The sequence below is a fragment of the Thamnophis sirtalis genome, unplaced genomic scaffold (genome assembly GCF_051295495.1).
Source record: "Thamnophis sirtalis isolate CommonGarterSnake01/CBP01778 unplaced genomic scaffold, rThaSir2_p1.2 scaffold_11, whole genome shotgun sequence".
Taxonomy (NCBI): Eukaryota; Metazoa; Chordata; class Lepidosauria; order Squamata; family Natricidae; genus Thamnophis; species Thamnophis sirtalis.
The window spans coordinates 3913472-3936283 of record NW_028261391.1 but is presented as its reverse complement, the minus strand read 5'-3'; the positions used below and the strand labels follow the sequence as shown (position 1 = coordinate 3936283).

At 44.0% G+C, this 22812-nt stretch overlaps 1 protein-coding gene across 1 annotated transcript in view; it reads right to left on the bottom strand.

Moving 5' to 3' along the window:
* The window catches only part of LOC148043443 (intestinal-type alkaline phosphatase-like), a 31144-nt gene extending 11556 nt beyond the window's left edge, over positions 1-19588 (bottom strand). The window contains exons 1-3 of the mRNA XM_087726056.1: positions 19400-19588; positions 7375-7495; positions 159-273 (exon numbers count right to left, since the gene is read on the bottom strand). Coding sequence (XP_087582182.1) covers positions 159-273; positions 7375-7495; positions 19400-19463 — 300 coding nt within the window. The 5' untranslated portion in view covers positions 19464-19588. The remainder of the gene's footprint in view (positions 1-158; positions 274-7374; positions 7496-19399) is intronic.
* Between the last annotated feature and the right edge of the window lie 3224 nt (positions 19589-22812).

Sequence of the window (22812 nt, the reverse complement as noted above, 5' to 3'; positions counted from 1 at the left end):
CACCTCATCCCATCCTCGTCTTGTTTTATCGTCACCTGATCTGATCTTCTTTACGTCCGAAGGGCTTTTGAGGGCAGGGGAAGGCCAATTCCCCCGTCCACTAAAAAAAACCCACTCGGAGCTCCAAGGTCCCACAAACAAACGTTTCGGCTTCCTACCTTGGAAAGCGCCAGGTAGGGGAAAGCGTCCATGCTTAGAGGTGATTCAGGGGTCGGCGGGTTCTGCATCTGCCCCTTCAGGATACGAGTGGCTGTGATGGTGGGATGCCCATCCCTGCCAGGGAGAGAAATTTGGATTGGATTGGATTTATTACATTTATATGCCGCCCTTTTCCCCGAAGGGGACTCAGGGAGGCTCACAATTCAGTCAGGGAAGGGGGTACAGACAGGGGATAAAAAAGACGAACATAACAATACACAATTTAAAAACACACAACAGCCATACCATTCGAGAAGGGGGGCAAAAAGCTCTTTAGCCCCAGGCCTGTCGGAACAGCCAGGTTTTGAGGGCTTTGCGGAAGGCCTGGAGGGTGGTGAGGGTTCGAATCTCCACGGGGAGCTCGTTCCAGTGGGCCGGAGCAGCCACAGAGAAGGCCCTCCTCCGGGTAGTCGCCAGTCGGCATTGGCTGGCGGATGGAATTCGGAGGAGGCCTAATCTGTGGGATCTAATCGGTCTAGTGGAGGTAATTGGCAGCAGGCGGTCTCTCAAGTACCCAGGTCCAATACCATGAAGGGCTTTATAAGTGACGACTAGCGCCTTGAAGCGTATCCGGAGACCAATAGGCAGCCAGGGCAGCTCGCAGAGGATAGGTGTTGGCATGAGAAAACCCGCATGGCTGAATTAGATCCTCCTTTGGTCTGCAACAGCCGTTCCTTTCACAGGGAAAAAAAATCTGCTCCATCAACCCGTGCAAATATCAACTCACATGGAGGTCAATTTGTCACCCCCCCCAAGGATGAAAAGTGACCCCGAAAGAGGTCACCTCTCCTGCCCTTCCTCCATTGCTCTTCCACAGACCAACATGGCAGCCTCTTTGATGCCCACCACAGGCAAAAGCAGAAGCAAATTCGGGGGGGAAATAAATACATTTATTTGCATTTTGCCAATTATACAACCTCCCCCACCCCAAAAAAAAACCCAGCACTACATTTCCTAGAACAGGAGTTGGCAACCTTAAACACTCAAAGAGCCACAAAGGTCCTAACCGGAAGCCCCCTGTTGAATTCTAGAGCCAACCGGAAGTCCGGTTCCCCCACCATAGAGTCTCCTCCTAGCGCAGCGTCCTTTTTCCTCTACCTGTCCTAACCGAAAGCCCTATCAACTGTGGTGCTGATCGGCATCAGGGAGCCGCAGCAGAGCGATGAAAGAGCCACATGCGGCTCCAGAACTGAGTATATATTACAGTGCAACTAGTAGATTCTTTGGTGATCTCCTGGAACGGTGTAAGATCCTTGTTTTTTATTTTATTTTATTTTATTTTATTTTATTTTAATAATTTTTATTTCTCATATATACATTCACAATTATATAATCTCATAACTGTTGTTAATAATATGTATTTATAACAATTTTTCTCCCCTACAATTGACAATATAATTGAGATTGCTTTCTTACCATCCCATACACCCATCTTATTTTACAACAATCCTACTTCTTCTTCCTTCCTTCCCTCCTTTCTTCTCTCCTTCTCTCCTTCCCTCCTTCCTTCCCTCCTTCCTTCCCCCTTCCTTCCCTCCTTTCTTCTCTCCTTCTCTCCTTCCCTCCTTCCTTCCCTCCTTCCTTCCCTCCTTCCTTCCCTCCTTTCTTCTTCTCTCCTTCCTTTCCTCCTTCCTTCCCTCCTTCCTTTCCTTTCTTCTCTCCTTCCTTCCCTCCTTCCTTCCCTCCTTGCTTCCTTCCCTCCTTCCTTCCCTCCCTCCTTCCTTCCCTCCTTCCTTTCCTCCTTCCTTTCCCTCCTTCTCTCCTTCCTTCCCTCCTTCCTTTGTGTTCTTTGATGGAAGAATTTTTCTGAACCGTCCGGAAAACTATAACGAACATTTTCATCCTTGATTTTTTTTTGCATTTCAGTAGTTAATGCAATTCCACTTCCTCTTTTGTTAGATCTGTTGTAACAAGTTAAATCCTCCTAGCAGTGCGTTCCGGTTATGGATTTCATACCACGAAGTTTCGGTAATATCAAGAATGCCATATCTGCCCTTCTGTAGTAAGACTTCAAGTTCTCCACATTGGTTCCTCATACTTTGAGCATTAGTGTACAGGCATTGGTGTCCTGGAGTTTGAAGTATTAGTAGACCACAACCTACTTCTTGGCAAAATGTGGGATAGACGGCATCACCACCAGATGGATTCGTAACTGGCTGACAAACTGTACTCGACGAGTAGTTTTTAATGGCACTACTACATCTATACGGAAAGAAGGAAGCTGTGGGGTACCACAAAGTTCCGTCCTAGGGCCAGTACTCTTCAATATCTTCATTTGCAAGTGACACTAAACTGGCAGGAATAGCCAACACTCCAGAAGACAAGCTCAGGATCACAAAATATCTCGACAGACTTGAACAATGGGCCCCATCTAACAAAATGAAATTCATGGTAGAGAAAAGCGAGTTTTTACACTTAGACAAGCCAACCCAAAAGATTAAGTGAAACCTGGCTTAATAGCAGTAAGCGGTGGGATGGATGATCTAACCCTAACCTTAGCCCGAGCCTGAGCCCGAGCCCTAGCCTTCCCTAGCCCTAGCCCTAGCCCTAGCCCTAACCCTAGTCTTCCCTAACCCTAGCCCTAGCCCTAACCCTAGTACTAGCCCTCCCTAACCCTAGCCCTAATCCTAACCCTAGTCCTCCCTAGCCCTAGCCCTAGCCCTAGCCCTAGCCCTAACCCTAGCCATTCCTAACCCTAGCCCCAGCCCTATCCCTATCCCTAACCCTAGCCCTCCCCAACCTTAGCCCTAGCCCTAACCCTAACCCTAGCCATAACCCTAATCCTAGCCCTCCCTAACTCCAGCCCTAGCCCTAACCCTAGCCCTCCCTAACCCTAGCCCTAGCCCTAACCCTAGGCCTAGCCCTCCCTAACCCTAGCCCTAATCCTAACCCTAGTCCTCCCTAGCCCTAGCCCTAGCCCTAGCCCTAGCCCTAACCCAAGTCCTAACCCTCCCTAACCATAGCCCTATCCCTATCCCTAACCCTAACCCTAGCCATCCCTAACCCTAGCCCCAGCCCTAGCCCTAGCCCTAACCCTAGTCCTAACCCTCCCTAACCCTAGCCGTAGCTGTAGCCCTAGCCCTAACCCTAGCCCTAACCCTAGCCATCCGTAATCCTAGCCCCAGCCCTAGCCCTCCCTAACCCTAGCCCTAACCCTAGCCCTAGCCCTAGCCCTAGCCTCCCTAACCCTAGCCCTAGCCCTAGCCCTAACCCTAACCCTAACCCTAACCCTAGCCCTAGCCCTAGCCCTCCCTAACCCTAGCCCTAACCCTAGCCCTAACCCTAACCCTAGCCCTAGCCCTCCCTAACCCTAGCCCTAGCCCTCCCTAACCCTAGCCCTAGCCCTAACCCTAACCCTAGCCCTAGCCCTAGCCCTCCCTAACCCTAGCCCTAGCCCTAGCCCTAGCCCTAGCCCTAACCCTAACCCTAACCCTAGGTAAAATGGCCAAATACTATAAAATCTTAGATAACCAAGGAACACTAAAAACCAAGCAGGAATTAAGAGACCAGAGAGCGATTATAGTCCGGTGGCATTTCTCCAACTACAATCTAGATATAAAAAGGGCTGAGAGAAATTTGTATATTGATATAGAACCAAAGCAATTAGACAAACTGCTATTAGATACAGAAGAGAAATTAATATCGAAGATATACAATTATTTACTAAATTTTGACATGGCAGAGGAAAGAGTAAAAGGACCAATGATATCGCCAGGGCTAAAAACTTGGGTTATAATATTCAGTTGGAAGATTGGGAAAGAATTTGGAGTAAAAATTACAACAATAACAAAATCTGTTATGTACAAAGAAAACCAACGCAAAATGTTTCACCGCTGGCATTTAACCCCCCCCGTGAGATTGGCAAAAAGGTATCCAAACTTAAATCCACACTGTTGGAAGTGTAGAAAGGTGCCTTCTTTCATGCATGGCAGCTTTGCCCAAAAGCAAAAAAATAATAATATTGGACTAAATACAAAAATGGATACAGGAAAGTACAAATAGAGTTCAAAGCAGAATTGTTCCTTCTGGGGATTATTAAGGGAAAGTATACGAAAGAGATAAAAAATTTAATCTTGCACATCATTACTGTCAAAAAGGATTGTGACTTATACAAAACTATTTTTAAAGGTATTTAATGTTTCAAATTCTCAATAAAGGTTTTTTTTCTTTTTAAAAAGCAATAAGCAGGATTTTGGTGACCTAGCGAACAATCATCATAAATCTGAGCCAGATTTTGCATTTAATAATCGCAGCAAGACTGCTGGTGGCGCAATACTGGAAGAAGGAAGATTTGCCTACTATTCAAGAATGGACATTAAAAGTAACAAACCTAGCAGAGATGGCTAAAATATCAGCATAGGATCACTCAAACGAGAGATATAAACTGGAGTGGAGAAGATGGATTGACTATATTCAAAATAAATACGGGACTAAGAAATTCCAGATAGTTTATGAGTGAAGAAACAAGGAATGATATAATCTGTTTAGAGCTAGCCTAGCAAAGAGGAGTTAAAGCTCAAATGAAAGTTGATACTAATTTTTTTTTAAAGTTTATCTTAGAATATCTTTGTTAAAGATTTATACCCTGTATTGGTTCTGGGAAGCCGGGGGGGGGGGGGAGACTGGGGGGGGGGGTTTGGGTGGGGAGGGTAGGGGGAGGGAGGTAAACATTTGTAAAAGTTTTTTTTTTTAATTTCAATATAAATAAATCTGAGCCAGCTGTGTGTAGCAGCTGCCAAAAAAGCCAACACAGTTCTAGGCTGCATCAACAGAGGGAGAGAATCAAGATCACATGAAGAGTTAATACCACTTTATAAGGCCTTGGTAAGGCCACACTTGGAATATTTTCATCCAGTTTTGGTCACCACGATGTAGAAAAGATGTGGAGACTCTAGAAAGAGTGCAGAGAAGAGCAAGAAAGAGGATTAGGGGACTGGAGGCTAAAACATATGAAGGACGGTTGCAGGAATTGGGCATGTCTAGTTTAATGAAAAGAAGGACCAGGGGAGACATGATAGCAGTCTTCCAATATCTCAGGGGCTGCCACAAAGAAGAGGGAGTCAAACTATCCTCCAAAACACCTGAGGGTACAACAAGAAGCAATGGATAGAAATTAATCCAGGAAAGAAGCAACCTAGAACTAAGGAGAAATTTCCTGACACCGAGGACATTTAATCAGTGGAACAACCTGCCTCCAGAAGTTGTGGGTGCACCAAGACTGGAAGGTTTTTAAGAAGAGATTGGACAACTATTTGTCTGAAAATTGTTTCCTGGCTGAGCAGGGGTTGGACTAGAAGGCCTCTAATGGTCCCATCCAACTCTATTATTCTCTCATTCCTTTCCTACATTTTCAAAGCAAAACGGGCAATGGGAAGATATTTTTCTTCATTTAATTCCATTTGTTCACCGTCAATGAAGCATAACCTGGTTGGATCAGGGGATTAAAAACATAAACAAATGGAGAAAGATTGTTTTTTTTGTTGCAATGTTGAAATTATCACGCTGAATTGGGAAAATCTTGAGTAGGGAAGCAAGATTTCTACAGCCACTTGAAAAGAAGAAAACCAAATGCTACAATAATTTCATATGAAGAAGGAGAGAGAAAAGCCAAGATGATGATGATGATAATAGTAATACTAACAGTAACAATAATTATAATTATAATAATTAATAATAATAACATACTCAGCTGCTGTAAAAAAATCACGCAGACTGATTATAAATTGTGGCACAATTCAGTAGCACAAATGATCCATTGAAATTTGTGCAAAAATTATAATATTAAAACAGCAACAAACTGGTGGGAACATCAGCCTGAAAAAGTCACCGATGGTCAAGATCTTGTGGGATTTCCGTATACAAGCAGACAAAATACTGGCGCATAATACACCAGACATCACACTGGTTGAGAAAAATAAGGTCACAATCATAGATATTGCAATACCAGGTGATAGCAGGGTCGCCGAGAAGGAATATGAAAAAATCGCGAAATACCAGGACTTAAAAATCGAAATTCAACGATTATGGCACAAACCAGCAGTGGTAATTCCAGTGGTAATTGGCACACTGGGTGCTATTCCAAAAGCACTGGAATTACATTTAAAACAGTTGAAAATTGACAAAATCACCATCAGTCAAATGCAAAAAGCCGCACTGCTTGGATCTGCATGCATTTTATGAAAATACGTTACAACGTCCTAAGCCCCTGGGTGGGGCCCGACTAGTAATCAACGCCAAATCCGGCGAAACAACTGGCCGCTGTGATACAATTGTATAATAATAATAATAGAAGATAAACAGCAAAGTACCGGGACTTGCAAATTGAAGTTGAGCGACTGTGGGAAAAGAAATCGTGTGTTGTCCCGATTGTAATTGGAGCCCTTGGAGCAATACCTAAAGGGCTACCTCGCTATTTGGAAATTTTAAATTTATTAGACTTGAACATTCTGATTCTACAAAAAAACACCCTACTTGGAACAGCTGATATCCTCCGACGTTACCTTAACAGTTCCTAGGTCCTTGGTTAGGACTCGAGCTGTTGAGCTACCAACAAGCCCCAAAGGCTGTGAATCTCACCAAAGATCATCATCATCATCATCATCACCACCACCACCACCACCATTAGATCAGTGGGTGCAGCAAAATTTCACAAACTGACTACCTACAACGCCATGACCGAGTGGCTAAAACCATTCACTGGAAACTGCCAGAAGTTCGGATTTGAGTGCAGCAAAAACCACTGGGAACATCAGGTTGAGAAGTTTCTAGAGAATGAAAAAGTCAAGATCTTGTGGGACTTCAGAATCCAGACTGACAGGCACTTGGCCCACAACACACCTGACATAATAACAATAGTTGAAAAGAAAAAAGTATGGCTCATTGACATTGCAATACCTGGAGATGCACGAATTGAAGATAAACAGCAAGAAAAAAATCACAAAGTACATTCTACAAAAAACCACCCTACTTGGAAGAGCTTATATCCTTCCACATTAGTTTAACAATTCCTAGGTCCTTGATTAGGACTCGAGCTGTTCAGCTACCAACCAGCCCAAAGGCGGTGAATCTCACCAAAGATTAACCAATGATGATGATGATGATGATTATAATATTATCATAATTCTGATTCCGCAAACTCTCCAGTCTGGTTAGGCTCCACCCTGGAGTAACTACTACTCACCATCTCCCAGAAAGAGGATGAGGTTCTTGGCCTTGTAGTGGTAGTGTTTTAACTGGCTCGCTTTCCGAATGGCTTTATCTGCCAGTTGACCCCAGAACGATGGTTTCTGTTCTTCCACTGGGAGGACAGGAAAGACAAAGGGATTAGGACCAACACTGAATTGTTCAATTATTTAATTGTTCAAATGTTGTCGCACGTTGATCCTTAGAGTTGGTGCTGTGAATCCGTGTATCGGTGGCAACCTTAAGATGGGAAGACTTCAACTCCCAGAATTCCCCAGCCAATATTTGTGGCCTTCAATTCCCAGAAATCCCCAGCCAACATTTGTGGCCTTCAACTCCCAGAATTCCCCAGCCAACATTTGTGGCCTTCAACTCCCAGAATTCCCCAGCCAACATTTGTGGCCTTCAACTCCCAGAATTCCCCAGCTAACATTTGTGGCCTTCAATTCCCAGAATTCCCCAGCTAACATTTGTGGCCTTCAATTCCCAGAATTCCCCAGCTAACCTTTGTGGCCTTCAACTTCCAGAATTCCCCAGCTAACATTTGTGGCCTTCAACTCCCAGAATTCCCCAGCCAACATTTGTGGCCTTCAACTCCCAGAATTTCCCAGCTAACATTTGTGGCCTTCAACTCCCAGAATTCCCCAGCCAACATTTGTGGCCTTCAACTCCCAGGATTTCCCAGCTAACATGTGAGGCCTTCAACTCCCAGGATTCCCCATTTATCAAATTGAAAGACTGTTCTTCTTGCTCCCAGAGTGGATCAAGGTGTTGTTTTTTACACTATTCTACGGAGCCTTTTGAGAATTTTTCTATTGAACTCCTCAGTCCAAAGCAGCTCAAAATTAAGTGTAATTCTTTATTTGCAATTATTCTCCTCTGCCCTCCACCGTCGCACAAGCTCATACATCGCCAGCCTGTGATCTAAATGCACAATCTGTTAGCTCCGCTCTTCTTATTTTTACACACTTCCATAATGAGCACCAGGTCCCAGGTGTTTACAGGCAATGAAAAGCAAACGCAATTAAAACTTAACAACCCAGGCAAAACAGTGAAATCAACAAAGAAAAGGACCCTTGTTGGAAACACTTACATGTCTGAAATGGTATAGTGATGGCTAACCATTTTGTCGTTGTGTGCCGAAAGTGTGCGCCTGCATAGTGCAATGCATGCGCGACCCCACCCTTACATGCCCCATCCTTGCATGTGCATGCACGCATGACCCCCCATGCTATTTTGGGCATATTATGCCTCTCCCACGTGCCCCCTGCGCATGCACGAGTGTCTCCCGCATGCGCCCCGCCCCCTGCGCATGTGTGGCAGAGACTCGAAAATCGGCTGGCTGGCGGGAGGCGTGTGCACTTGTGCGGTAGAGCTGAGCCGAGGCGACAGCCCGCGTGCCCCAGAGAGGGCTCTGCGTGCCACCTGTGCCACGGGAGCCATCGGTTCGCCATCATGGGGATAGGGTCTCCCGATGGAGTTAAGGGGGTTGGACTAGATGACCCACCAGGTCCCTTCCAACTCTTGTTATTCTGTACTCTGTATTCTTGCGGTTATTTTAATTATGGAGAAGTGGGTGACTGTACCATTGTAAACGAAGCAATGAAATAAAGACATAAATTACCGGGAAACCGGCTTTGGCATCACTTGAGATCGAAATAATAAACCCCAAAGCTTAAATTGGCAAACATGTTACTCCACCAGCAGTGTTTGTTTTTCCCAGCTAGCAGGGATAAGTGTTCAAATATTCATTGGAGTGCAAGAATGTAGTTTTTATTTATCACAATACTGCCGTTTAGCCAGAGAGAGCCTCAATAATACAAAACAAAATACAAAAATACAGAACAAAAAAACTTTCTCCCTCCCATGGCTCTCTCTCATCTTGACCCCACTATAACCTGAGTTTAGAACAAGAAGCAATGGGTGGAAACTAATCAAGGAGAGAAGCAACTTAGAACTGAGGAGAAATTTCCTGACAGTGAGAACAATTAATCAGTGGAACAGAAGTTGCCTCCAGAAGTTGTGAATGCCCCAACACCGGAAGCCTTTAAGAAGATGCTGGATAGCCATTTGTCTGAAACGGTATAGGGTTTCCTGCCTCAGCAGGGGGTTGGACTAGAAGACCTCCAAGGTCCCTTCCAACTCTGCTATTGTATTGTATTGTAATTTAATGAAAAGAAGGACTAGGGGAGACATGATAGCAGTCTTCCAATATCTCAGGGGTTGCCACAAAGAAGAGGGAGTCAAGCTATTCTCCAAAGCACCTGAAGGCAGGACAAGAAGCAATGGGTGGAAACTAAACAAGGAGAGAAGCAACTTAGAACTGAGGAGGAATTTCCTGACAGTTAGAACAATTAATCAGTGGAACAGAAGTTGCCTCCAGAAGTTGTAAATGCTCCAACACTGGAAGTCTTTAAGAAGAGGTTGGATAGCCATTTGTCTGAAACGGTATAGAGTTTCCTCCCTAGGCAGGGGGTTGGACTAGAAGACCTCTAAGGTCCCTTCCAACTCTGCTATTGTATTGTATTGTATTGTATTGTATTGTATTGTATTGTATTGTATAACCACCAGGCAGAATCTCCCTTGCATTTATTTCAGTCAACAACCCAATCGTTTTTCATCTTAGCCTATGGATACCCCAACTAATTTGTCCATTTTACAGATGGTATCACTAAGGCAGTGAATTGGAGTCTACTGGATCCATCCTTCCTTTCGCTACTGGAGCCTAGGAACTGTGGGAATCAGAAGCATAAGGCGGGTTGTAGGAAGTTAAAACCCACCCCTCTCCAAGAAAAATGAAATATCCTGGGAAATATGGAAAAAGCATAATATTATCTTTTCCCTGGATAAGAAGTGGAGAAACATGTTTTTAGGCAGGAAGCAGACTCACTCTTAATAGCCCCCCACCTTTGTCGATGGGCCATTAAAAGGCCTGGGCCAGTCTATTCTACATAACAAAGATCTCCCCCCCCTTTAGCTCCAGGGTGATGGGATTAAGGCATGATAGTCTTAGCCCTTTACCCGTCTCCCCACAGGGCACCTGGGAAGAAGCAACCCTCAACCAAACTTGGACTCCAAGCACAGCCTAGAGAGTTGCCCCATGGGAGTCTGACAACCAATCAGAATGCAAGCTCAAGATCAAAGCCCAGAGAGGGTATAAAACCAGGGACTTTCAGCATCTCGCTCTCTTTTTCTTCTTCGCCCAACATCTGGAAGGATGGGATCCCCCTTTTCTGTTCAGGAGCTCAAGTCATGTGGTCCTGTCCACCATTAAAACCATCTTTCTAAGCAGCCTCCGTGTTTCCATGGTCTTTCCCCCCACTTGGAACTGAACCCAGAAGGACGTTTCTTCCAACAGGGTGTTCCCAGCTATGGGTCACCTGACCTCCCCAAAATCTAACACTGAATCTTCACCCTCTCTGGCGCATCACCTCGTCTAGCTCTTGTCTCTAGTTTTTCAAACTCGGCCATTTTAAGATATGGGGATTTCAATCTCAGTCGGGCTGGGGAATTCTGGGAGTTGAAGTTCACACGTTGTCAGACCTGGAAGCCATCTTGGACATTGGGCCTTCTGGCCTGCCACATTTAATGCTGTGGGAAAGTGGGAGGGGGATTATATCTATATGGAGCATGGGAGATATATACATGCATGCATGCATACACGCATACGCGCATACGCACACACGCACACACGCACACGGTTTGTTATATTTGTGCTGATAAATAAATAAAGGGAGACTAGTATAGATCTATTTCAAGCTATTTAGCTCTCATCAGCTAGCCATACCCTTGCTGGGAATAGAACCTGTGCTCTATTGCCTCTTAGGCAGATGTATTAACCATTGAGCTACAGAACTCGACTCCTTATCAGCCAGGCCAGGGTGAAAGGTATATATTTAAAGTCACAACCCCTGGTATGCCCAAATATGGGAGGAAGGTCACACTTCCATTCTCTGTCCTTCGGCTCGTCACAAGAGACCATCCAGATAGAAACCCAATATTTTTTACTGTTGCCTTTTTGTTACATTTGTTATATTTGTGCTGATAAATAAATAAAGGGAGACTAGTATAGATCTATTTCAAGCTATTTAGCTCTCATCAGCTAGCCTTACCCTTGCTGGGATTCGAACCTGTGTTGTATTGCATCTTAGGCAAACGTCTTAGCCATTAAGCTACAGGTCTGGGTTTCTGTCGTGATGGACTCTTGTGACGAGCCGATTGACAGATATTGGAAGCAGTTAGCTTCCTCCCATAATTGGGGCTTACCAGGGGTTGTGACACTAAATATATACCTTCTTCCCTGGCTTCAGCTGATTAGGAGGAGACCTGTAGCTTAATGGCTAAGATGTTTGCCTAAGATGCAATACAGCACAGGTTCGAATCCCAGCAAGGGTATGGCTAGCTGATGAGAGCTAAATAGCTTGAAATAGATCTATACTAGTCTCCCTTTATTTATTTATCAGCACAAATAAAAAAACATACATACATAGAGTCATAATAAAATTCCTTTCTCAAAGAGTCAAGGCCATCTTGCCCTGCACCTGGAAGGGCGTGACTGGGAAGCATCTCCAGTTGGGACAGTGCATTGATTGGACCAGGGGATGGACATGAGAGTGCCGGGGAAGGGGCTTAAACTTTCGTCTGGGTGGGGAAAACCTGGAAGCTTTCGGATTCGGGTTTTCCCAGATGTACCAATAGGACATCTCTAATAATTCTGGGAGTTGAAATAAATACATCTAAAAGGGAATTCTGCGAGTTGAAATAAATACATCTAAAAGGGAATTTTGGGAGTTGAAATAAATATATCTAAAAGGGAATTTTGGGAGTTGAAATAAATACATCTAAAAGGGAATTCTGCGAGTTGAAATAAATACATCTAAAAGGGATTTCTGGGAGTTGAAATAAAGACGTCTTAAAAGGAATTCTGGGAGCTGAAATAAATACTTCTAAAAGGGAATTCTGGGAGTTGAAATAAATACATCTAAAAGGGATTTCTGGGAGTTGAAATAAATACATCTAAAAGGGATTTCTGGGAGTTGAAATAAATACATCTAAAAGGGAATTCTGGGAGTTGAAATAAATACATCTAAAAGGGATTTCTGGGAGTTGAAATAAATACATCTAAAAGGGAATTCTGGGAGTTGAAATAAATACATCTAAAAGGGATTTCTGGGAGTTGAAATAAATACATCTAAAAGGGAATTCTGGGAGTTGAAATAAATACATCTAAAAGGGAATTCTGGGAGTTGAAATAAAGACGTCTTAAAAGGAATTCTGGGAGCTGAAATAAATACATCTAAAAGGGAATTCTGGGAGTTGAAATAAATACATCTAAAAGGGAATTCTGGGAGTTGAAATAAAGACGTCTTAAAAGGAATTCTGGGAGTTGAAATAAATACATCTAAAAGGGATTTCTGGGAGTTGAAATAAATACATCTAAAAGGGATTTCTGGGAGTTGAAATAAATACATCTAAAAGGGAATTCTGGGAGTTGAAATAAATACATCTAAAAGGGATTTCTGGGAGTTGAAATAAATACATCTAAAAGGGAATTCTGGGAGTTGAAATAAATACATCTAAAAGGGATTTCTGGGAGTTGAAATAAATACATCTAAAAGGGAATTCTGGGAGTTGAAATAAATACATCTAAAAGGGAATTCTGGGAGTTGAAATAAAGACGTCTTAAAAGGAATTCTGGGAGCTGAAATAAATACATCTAAAAGGGAATTCTGGGAGTTGAAATAAATACATCTAAAAGGGAATTCTGGGAGTTGAAATAAAGACGTCTTAAAAGGAATTCTGGGAGTTGAAATAAATACATCTAAAAGGGATTTCTGGGAGTTGAAATAAATACATCTAAAAGGGAATTCTGGGAGTTGAAATAAATACATCTAAAAGGGATTTCTGGGAGTTGAAATAAATACATCTAAAAGGGAATTCTGGGAGTTGAAATAAATACATCTAAAAGGGAATTCTGGGAGTTGAAATAAAGACGTCTTAAAAGGAATTCTGGGAGCTGAAATAAATACATCTAAAAGGGAATTCTGGGAGTTGAAATAAAGACATCTTAAAGGGAATTCTGGGAGTTGAAATCTATATGTCTCAAAGGTAATTATGGGTGTTGAAGTCCACAGGTTTTAAAATGGCCAAGTTTGAAAAAGACAGCCCTACCTCCCAAATGTCCTGGATTACATGTCCCATCTTCTCCAGCTGAGCATTATAATTCCACAGAGAAAGCCATGTCTGAATTTGGGCTTGTAAGAAGAATTGGAGAGAAAAACAGTTTGTAATTTATGTAGGATTTATATTTTGTTCCTTGGAGTTTGTCCCTTCATTCAGCAGCAAGACACTTGTTCCTTTCTTAATCAGGATTGTGATAAACCAATGAACCTTTTTCTTGGCTCTTGCTCGCAAAGTAAGCAAATGTCAAGATTAAAAGTGGCACGGATGTTTATTTAACAATTTAGCCCCATCAGGCAGAATCAATTGCTCATTAACTGCTTGGTTTATGATGCACAAGGGCGTCATTGATAAAATGTCAGCTCCCTGCCCTGATAAGACAATCATCAAATATTCAAACTTTGAGAAAACAGGAAGAAGAGAGCGAACTGCACAAGAGGAAATGTTTTCGGACATTTCTCTCTGAGCCAAGGATCTCCAAACTTGGCAACTTTATGACTTGTGGACTTCAATTCTCAGAATTCCCCAGCCGGCAGGCAAATTACAAATGCGTTATTGCAAATTGCAAGCTGTTTCCCCCTCCCTCCAATTCTTCTTACCGGTTCCACCACAAAACCGCGGTAGACGAAAGCGCGCTCGACGAAAGCGCATAACTGACATCATCACAGCGCAACGAAAACATCACAGCGGTAAAGTTAAAATTAACACGAAAACCTTACCCTAACCCCCCCAAACCTAACCCTAAACCTAACCCTTAACCTAACCCTAAACCTAACCCTTAACCTAACGCTAAACCTAACGCTAACCCTTAACCTAACCCTAACGCTTAACGTAACCCTAAACCTAACCCTAACCCTTAACCTAACCCTAACCCTAACCCTAACCCTAACCCTAACCCTAACCCTAACCCTAACCCTTACCTTTACATGAATCGGCTTGCTGTAAAAGCGCTTTTTAAAGCACCCTTTTTTCTCCGCGGTCGTATTTGTCGCGCTGCTGATGACGTCAGGTACGCGCTTTAATCGGACGCGCTTTAGTGGACCGCGGTTTTGTCGTGCCACGCTTCTTACCTACCCAAATTCAGACACGATGCCCTCCAGGCTTTCCTTGTGGAATTGCAATGCTCAGATACTGATGGGGAAGATGGGACATGTAGTAGTCCAATTTTTTCAGGAACTATTCACTAGAACTGTGTTTTTCAAACTTGGCAACTTAAAAAGCTGTAGACTTCAGCTCTCAGAATTCCCTTTAAGATGTGCGGACTTCGATTCCCAGAATTCTTCATCAAACAAGTAACTTCAACTCTCAGGATTCCCTTACGAGGTGTGGACTTTAATCCCAAGAATTCCCTTTAAAACATATGGAGGTCAGTTCCCAGAATTCCCTTTAAACTGTGTTGATGTCAACTCCCAGCATGGCGGCTGAGGAATTCTGGGAGTTGAAATCCACAACAAACTAGGACATCAAAACGACAGCTAGTCTTCAAATTATCATCACAATTAAGACCAAAATTTCCATGGCTAAGCAAGGCAGTTGCTAAGTGAGTAAAGCACCTGGCTTTACAATCTTTTTTTTGCTGTGGTTTTGGCAGTTTCGCTTAATGACTGTCATTAAGCGAATCTGGCTTCCCCCATTGACTTTGCTTGTTCAGAGACCGGCCGAGAAATTTGCAAATGGCGATCACACAACACCAGGACTCTGCAAATATAATAAATATAGGCAAATTGTTCAAGGGCCCCCAATTTTGATCCTGTGGTCACGGGAATGGCTGCGGCGGTCGTAAGTACAAGGACTGGATGTCACTTTTCCCAGTGCCGCTGAGCTTTGAACGGCCACTAAACGAATGATATGAAGCCGTTTCCCACGGCTGAGGTCTCGCCTGCTAGAAAAATCAAATATAAATAAGCCAGAACGCTTATTTTGCTTCCTTCACCAAGTTGAATCACGTATGAAATGCTTCAAAGCGATATTATTTTCTTAACATTAAAGCAGACTCTGGCGGGCAGGAAAGCGACTTATCATGGCACCCAAAACTGAACGCTTATTGTAACTACAAGACCAGATTCCCATCGGAAACTAACGGCAAAGAACTTTAGCAGCCAAATTGGATCGGTATTAACCCGGTTAGTTGCAAAGGCAGCCTTGCAAGCTCAGGCTTAGAAGTTAGTTTAAGGTCCGTCCAATTTAGGCCACGAGCCACAGAACGGATTAGTTCCATAAACAGGCTAAACTTGTTGAAATGAATCCCGTCTCAGCAATAATGCATCGATGCGTTGCCTGCTTGGAAGACTTAAAAAGGAACAGATCAGTTGCACGTTTGACTTTACAGGTTTGCAGATGTTCATAAGAGCCGAGGTGGCGCAGTGGTTAAATGCAGCACTGCAGGCTACTGCTAGATCAGCAGTTCAGCGGTTCAAATCTCACCGGCTCAGGGTTGACTCAGCCTTCCATCCTTCCGAGGTGGGTAAAATGAGGACCCAGATTGTTGGGGGCAATATGCTGACTCTCTGTAAACCGCTTAGAGAGGGCTGAAAGCCCTATGAAGCGGTATATAAGTCTACTGCTATATTCATTTGTTTCCTGCCAACAGAGCAAAGAGATCAGTTCGGGACTCCGCTTGAGTATTTGCGCAAACGTAACCACAGGTTCCCTTTTAAGCTTAAGAAACAAAATTCTCTCTCTCTCTCTTTTTTTTTTTTTTGGTCTCCCTTTCAAATCTGATTGAAGGAACTCCTCGGCAGGGGTGGGGCTCGGAAGCCAAATTTGAACCCAGGACTGGTTTTTGCCTTTGCAAACAAAGGAAATAAGATGCTGAGCAACCAACCGCTCGGGAAATTTAACATCTGGGTGGGCATCATCGCTGGTGGGGATTCAGAGAAGGCAAAACTTTTCCAATCAGCCTGCCCTACACCAGAAATCCAGTCAAAAGGTATGTATAAGAAATAGAGGAAGATCCATTCAGGAAAATACAGGTAGTCCTCGACTTACGGGCGCAACTGAGCCCCCAAATTTATGTTTTCAAAGCGAGACGTTCGTTAAGTGAGTTTTGCCCCATTTTCCCGACCTTCCTTGCCACAGTTGTTAAGTGAATCAGTGCACTTGTTAAGTTAGTAGCAGGGGTTGTTAAGTGGGGCTGGCTTCCCCTTTGACTTTGCTCCTCAGGTCGCAAAAGGGAATCGCGCAACCCCCAGGACACGGCAACCGTCATAAATACAAGACAGTCGCCTGAATTGTGATCACGCTGCCATGGGGATGTTGGGCAACAGTCCTAAGTATGAAAAATTCCTCTGAGTGAAGAGGAAGAGCAGGAGTAGGAGAAAGGTACGGGAAGAAGGGAGGGGAAGGAGAGGAGGAAGGAAGAAAGTAGAGAAGGGAGAGAGGGAGAAAGGAAAGGGAAAGGAAAGGAAGATGGAAGGGAGAGAAAAGGAAGGAAAGAGGGTAGGAAGGGAAAGAGGAAGAGTAGGAGCGAAGGAGAGGCAAGGGAAGAAGGAAGGGGAAGGAGAGGAGGAAGGAGGAAAGGAGAGAAGGGAGGGAGGGAGAAAGGAAAGGGAAAGGAAAGGAAGATGGGAGAGAAAAGGAAGGAGAGAGGGTAGGAAGGGAAAGAGGAAGAGTAGGAGCGAAGGAGAGGCAAGGGAAGAAGGAAGGGGAAGGAGAGGAGGAAGGAAGAAAGTAGAGAAGGGAGAGAGGGTGGAAAGAAAGAGGTAAGGAGAGGAGGATGGAAAGGAGAGAAAGAGGAGGAGAGAGGGTAGGAAGGGGAAGAGGAAGAGCAGGAGTAGGAGAAAGGTACAGGAAGAAGGAAGGGAAAGGAGAGGAGGAAGGAAGAAAGTAGAGAAGGGAGGGAGGGAGAAAAGAAAGGGAAAATAAGATGGTGTTATAACAGGAGGAAGGGATGGTAAACAAAGCAACCCAAACTGTATATTATAACCTATTAAATGAAATAATAAATGTGTAAGAATGATAAATGTTAAAACACTTGTAACCAAACGACATGCTATATGTGATGATGGTTTTTTTTTCTGTTTTGTTTTTTGTTTTTTTTCATTGTTGTGGGTCTGTGTTGTCTATGTAACAAAAAAAATACAAAAAATAATAATAATAATAATAATAAAAAATTCCCCTGAGTCACTTTTTTCACTGCTGTTGTAACTTCAAACGGTCACTAACTGAATTAGTGCAAATATCTGTTCCGTGAAAGCACAAAGCCACACACACACAAAAAAAATACTTTTATGTATTATGTATGTATAGCCCGTGTTCTGTTTTTCTTAAATTTACTTTTATTTATTCAATCCTAATAGCCGCCCAGCTCAATCAAGTGACTCTGGGAAGAGACTTAGAATTTTAAAGTGGTCAAAGACTTAAAAACGTAGGAAAAGAAGAAGAAATGTGGAGGAGAGGTAAGGGAAGAAGAAAGAGGTAAGGGAAGGTGGGTAGAAGGGAGAGAAAAAGAAGAAGAGGAGGGAGGAAGAGAAAGAAAGAGAAGGAGAGAAGGTAGGAAGGAGAAGAAAAAGGGTAGGAGTAGGGAAGAGATAAAGGAAGGAAGAAGGGGATGGAGACGAGGAAGGAAGGAAGTAGAGAAGGAAGGGAGGGGGAAAAGAAAAGAAAGAGAAAACGAGGTGGTGTCTTAGCAGGCGCAAAGGATGGTAAACAAAGCATTCTAAACTATACCTTATAACCTTCCAAATGGGATAATAATAATATAAGAATGGCAAAGAAAAAGAATAATTATGTGAATGTATATCTATAATCTGTATGTAAGAGAACAAATGACAGTAAAAATATATAGCATAATATAGGTAAATAATATCTGGTCATAAGTAGCTAAGTTTAAATAAATAAAGAAATGTACAAACAAGTGGATAACGAACAAGGAGATTATGAATGCAAGATAGAAATGTATAGTAGGGAAAACACTAACTGCAAAGAAACTGATTCGGAACTGCGGTATGATATACGATGGAACTTATTGTTCCTATGTTGTTTTTAAGTTATGTGTTTGCTTTTGTTGATGTGCTTATGTGTTTAAAATAAAATAAAAATTATCCTGTAAAAAAAAAGACTTAAAAACATTTTTTTAAACAAACAGGAAAGCAATAAAAAAAAAACATCCACTCAATAAATATGTTTACAAATAGCAGCTGTGATGATTAAGCAATCAATTAATAGCAATCAAGCGGGAGTGGGGGGGGGAGCTTCACACATTATCCTTGCAGAATTTAAGAGAATATCAGAATTGGAAGGGACCTTGGAGGTCTTCTAGTCCAACCCCCTGCTCAAGGAGGAGGCGCTATACCATTTCAGACAAGTGGCTGTCCAGTCTTTTTAAAAAAAAAACCTCCAGTGATGAAGTTTCTAGAAGTTTGCCACAACTTCCAGAGGCAAACTGTCCCACAGCTTAATTGTTCTAACTGTCAGGAGAATTCTTAATTCTAGTTGCATCTCTCCTTGATTGATTCCCATCCATTTCTTCTTGTCTGATGCTTTGGAAAATAAATTGACCCCCCTCTTCTTTGGGGCAACCCATGAGATATTGGAAGGCTGCTATCCTGTCTCCCCTGGTCCTTTTTTTTTCATTAAACGAGACATACCCAGTTCCTGCAACCGTTCTTCATAGGTTTCTGTCCCCAGTCCCCTAATTGAGGAGTTATGTTTCTCTGCCCATTTCCAACTCAATAGGGTACGACAGGCAGCCATCCAACAGGATGAGCCTTCCCTACAAATCTGAAGATGGCTTCCTTCACGCTGCCCCTTTAACCAAAATTCTCCTTCTTTACGTCCTGATAAGGTGCCCATTCTTCTTGTGCCGGCCACTCCATGCCAGCCCAGCTGCCCAATTTACCTGGGATAACCGCAGCGGTGAATGCCAGCGCCACCAGCCACAGGAGCAGCCCTGCCCGCCACATTTCTACAGGTAGAGCCAAGCGCACCTTCAGCCGGGAAGAAAGGACCCCACCGAGATCCGAGGCTTATAAGGAGAAACGGCAAGGAACTTTGGACAGCGAGAGGAGGACGATGGGCATCCTTGGCATCCAACTGTGTTCCACCCAGGTCCTACCCGAGCAGGAGTTATACAACTTTTGGCACCAGGAAGTATTGATAAAATGGCAAGAAATTGGACTCGTGCCCAGGGCTGAGTCCTTTTTTCTTTCCCCTTTCCTTCCGACAAGTAGGCTCCGGTTTCAAACTTCTAGTCCTCATTCTCCGCTCACATCAGCCTGGCCTTAATTTCTTTCCCCAAATCTTGAATGAATGCATTTTTTAAAATTATTGTTCTACACTTTCTGTTGTGTTTGATCGTCTTGGTCAATACCATTTCCTTCCTGTCACTTGATCGTAGATTTTGGAGTGTTTTCCTTTGGGGGTTACTGGCAGAGTGGCAGGACAGGTAGTCAATCAATCAGAACAGAGCTGGAAGGGACCTTGGAGGTCTTCTAGTCCAACCCACTGCTTAGGAAGGGAACTATGCCATTTCAGAACCAGAACAGAGCGGGAAGGGACCTTGGAGGTCTTCTAGTCCAACCCACTGCTTAGGAAGGGAACTATGCCATTTCAGAATCAGAACAGAGCGGGAAGGGACCTTGGAGGTCTTCTAGTCCAGCCCCCTGCTTAGGAAGGGAACTATGCCATTTCAGAATCAGAACAGAGCTGGAAGGGACCTTGGAGGTCTTCTAGTCCAGCCCCCTGCTTAGGAAGGGAACTATGCCATTTCAGAACCAGAACAGAGCGGGAAGGGACCTTGGAGGTCTTCTAGTCCAGCCCCCTGCTTAGGAAGGGAACTATGCCATTTCAGAATCAGAACAGAGCTGGAAGGGACCTTGGAGGTCTTCTAGTCCAGCCCCCTGCTTAGGAAGGGAACTATGCCATTTCAGAACCAGAACAGAGCGGGAAGGGACCTTGGAGGTCTTCTAGTCCAGCCCCCTGCTTAGAAAGGGAACTATGCCATTTCAGAATCAGAACAGAGCGGGAAGGGACCTTGGAGGTCTTCTAGTCCAGCCCCCTGCTTAGAAAGGGAACTATGCCATTTCAGAATCAGAACAGAGCGGGAAGGGACCTTGGAGGTCTTCTAGTCCAGCCCCCTGCTTAGAAAGGGAACTATGCCATTTCAGAACCAGAACAGAGCTGGAAGGGACCTTGGAGGTCTTCTAGTCCAGCCCCCTGCTTAGAAAGGGAACTATGCCATTTCAGAACCAGAACAGAGCGGGAAGGGACCTTGGAGGTCTTCTAGTCCAGCCCCCTGCTTAGAAAGGGAACTATGCCATTTCAGAACCAGAACAGAGCGGGAAGGGACCTTGGAGGTCTTCTAGTCCAGCCCCCTGCTTAGAAAGGGAACTATGCCATTTCAGAACCAGAACAGAGCAGAAAGGGACCTTGGACGTCTTCTAGTCCAACCCACTGCTCAAGCAGGAGACCATATGCCATTTCAGACAAGTGGCTCTCCAGTCTCTCATTAAAAACTTCCAGTGATGGAGCACCTACAACTTCTGGTGGCAAGTTGTTCCACTGGTTAATTGCCCTCACTGTTAGGAAGTTTCTCCTTAATTCCAGGTTGCTCTTCTCCTTGATTAATCCTCGACTTACAACCACAAAACCGGACAAGGAGAGATTCAACCTTGATATAAGGAGGAATTTTCTGACAGGGAAACCATTCAACCAATTGAACAAGTTGCCTTCGGAAGTTGTGGGAGCTTCATCACTTCAAGCTTTCAAGAAGAGACTGGGCTGCCATCTGTCAGAAATGGTGTGTAGGGTCTCCTGCTTGGGCGGGAGGGGTTGGACTAGATGACCTACAAGGTCCCTTCCAACTCTGTTATTCCGTATTCTATACTCCCTGTCTTGAAAACCCATCTCCTCCCTTCATTTCCAGGAGGGTCTCCAGCAATAGGAGGGCTGACCTTACCAGGCCCAGAGAAAGAGCACCAGCCATGCAGTGCCTCAGTTTCCCATGGGTTTCCTCCCTGTGAGGAGCGTAAAGTTTCCTCGTGGGGAATTGTGGGAGTTGAAGTCCCCACACTTGAAGTCACTCAGGTTGAGGTGCACTGAATTAGTCTCATTGCAACTAGTCCCCTCTCATGCATTTGCATAAAAATAAGGCAGCTGTTGGGTAGAAAACGGGCATTTCTCAAATTGCTCCTACGTGTAAAATATGCATATCTATAAAGAAAAATCTGCTGGTTGGTTTAATCCCAAGAAATTTTTTTTAAATACAGAATAACAGAGTTGGAAGGGACCTTGGAGGTCTTCTAGTCCAACCCCCCTGCTCAGGCAGGAGACTATTCTGGACAAATCTCTAATCTGTTCTTAAAAACCTCCAGTGATGGAGCATTTATAAGTTCTAGAGGCAAGTTGTTCCACTGATTAATTGTTCTCACTGTCAGGAAATTCCTCCTCAGTTCTAAGTTGCTTCTCTCCTTGATTAGTTTCCACCCATTGCTTCTTGTCCTGCCCTCAGGGGCTTTGGAGAATAGCTTGACTCCCTCTTCTCTGTGACAAAACATGGTCAATAATCCTGGAACACAGAAACCGTCATAAATGAGTCAGTCAGTGGCCAAAAGCATCTGAATTTTGATACACATGTCCAGGGAGATGCCGCAGCCGTTGCAAAGTGTGTAAAATGGGCATGCGTCCATTTTTTCACCGAGGTTGTAACTTCAGTCACTAAATGAAGCGTTGTACGTCAAGGACTAACTCCTGTAGCAATGGTAGATGTGGCTTTGGGGGCAAACATTCTGAGATTTGACCGAGCATCGCGTTCCAGAGAGACAATGAATCTTTGCTTGGCTTCTGCTCAAAGTCATCTCGATATTCACCTTGGTGGACGTGGTTTTGTGAGTCGACAAAGGAGCCACAAAGAACAGCGTGGTGCCGAAGGGGCTGCTGCACGTGGTTAATGGTTCTCACTGTCAGGAAATTCCTCCTCAGTTCTAAGTTGCTTCTCTCCTTGATTAGTTTCCACCCATTGCTTCTTGTTCTACCCTCAGGTGCTTTGGAGGATAGTGTTCTGACCGAGGCTTCCCGAGAGCATGAAGCAAATTCCTGGTCCCGACAAAAACCCCTTTTTATTAATTGACTGTGAATTCTGCTCCTTCACATCCAGCAAAGTCTTTCGAGGGAGGATTTACGGTCACAGACCTTATCTGGCTTGGAGAGCTGCCAGGCCGAGATCTGCAGAACTTGGCAAGGAGCCTCGGAGAGTCACGAATCAATTAAGCGAACTAATTGTCTCCTGCAAACTCCACTCCCCTTTCGCTCCTC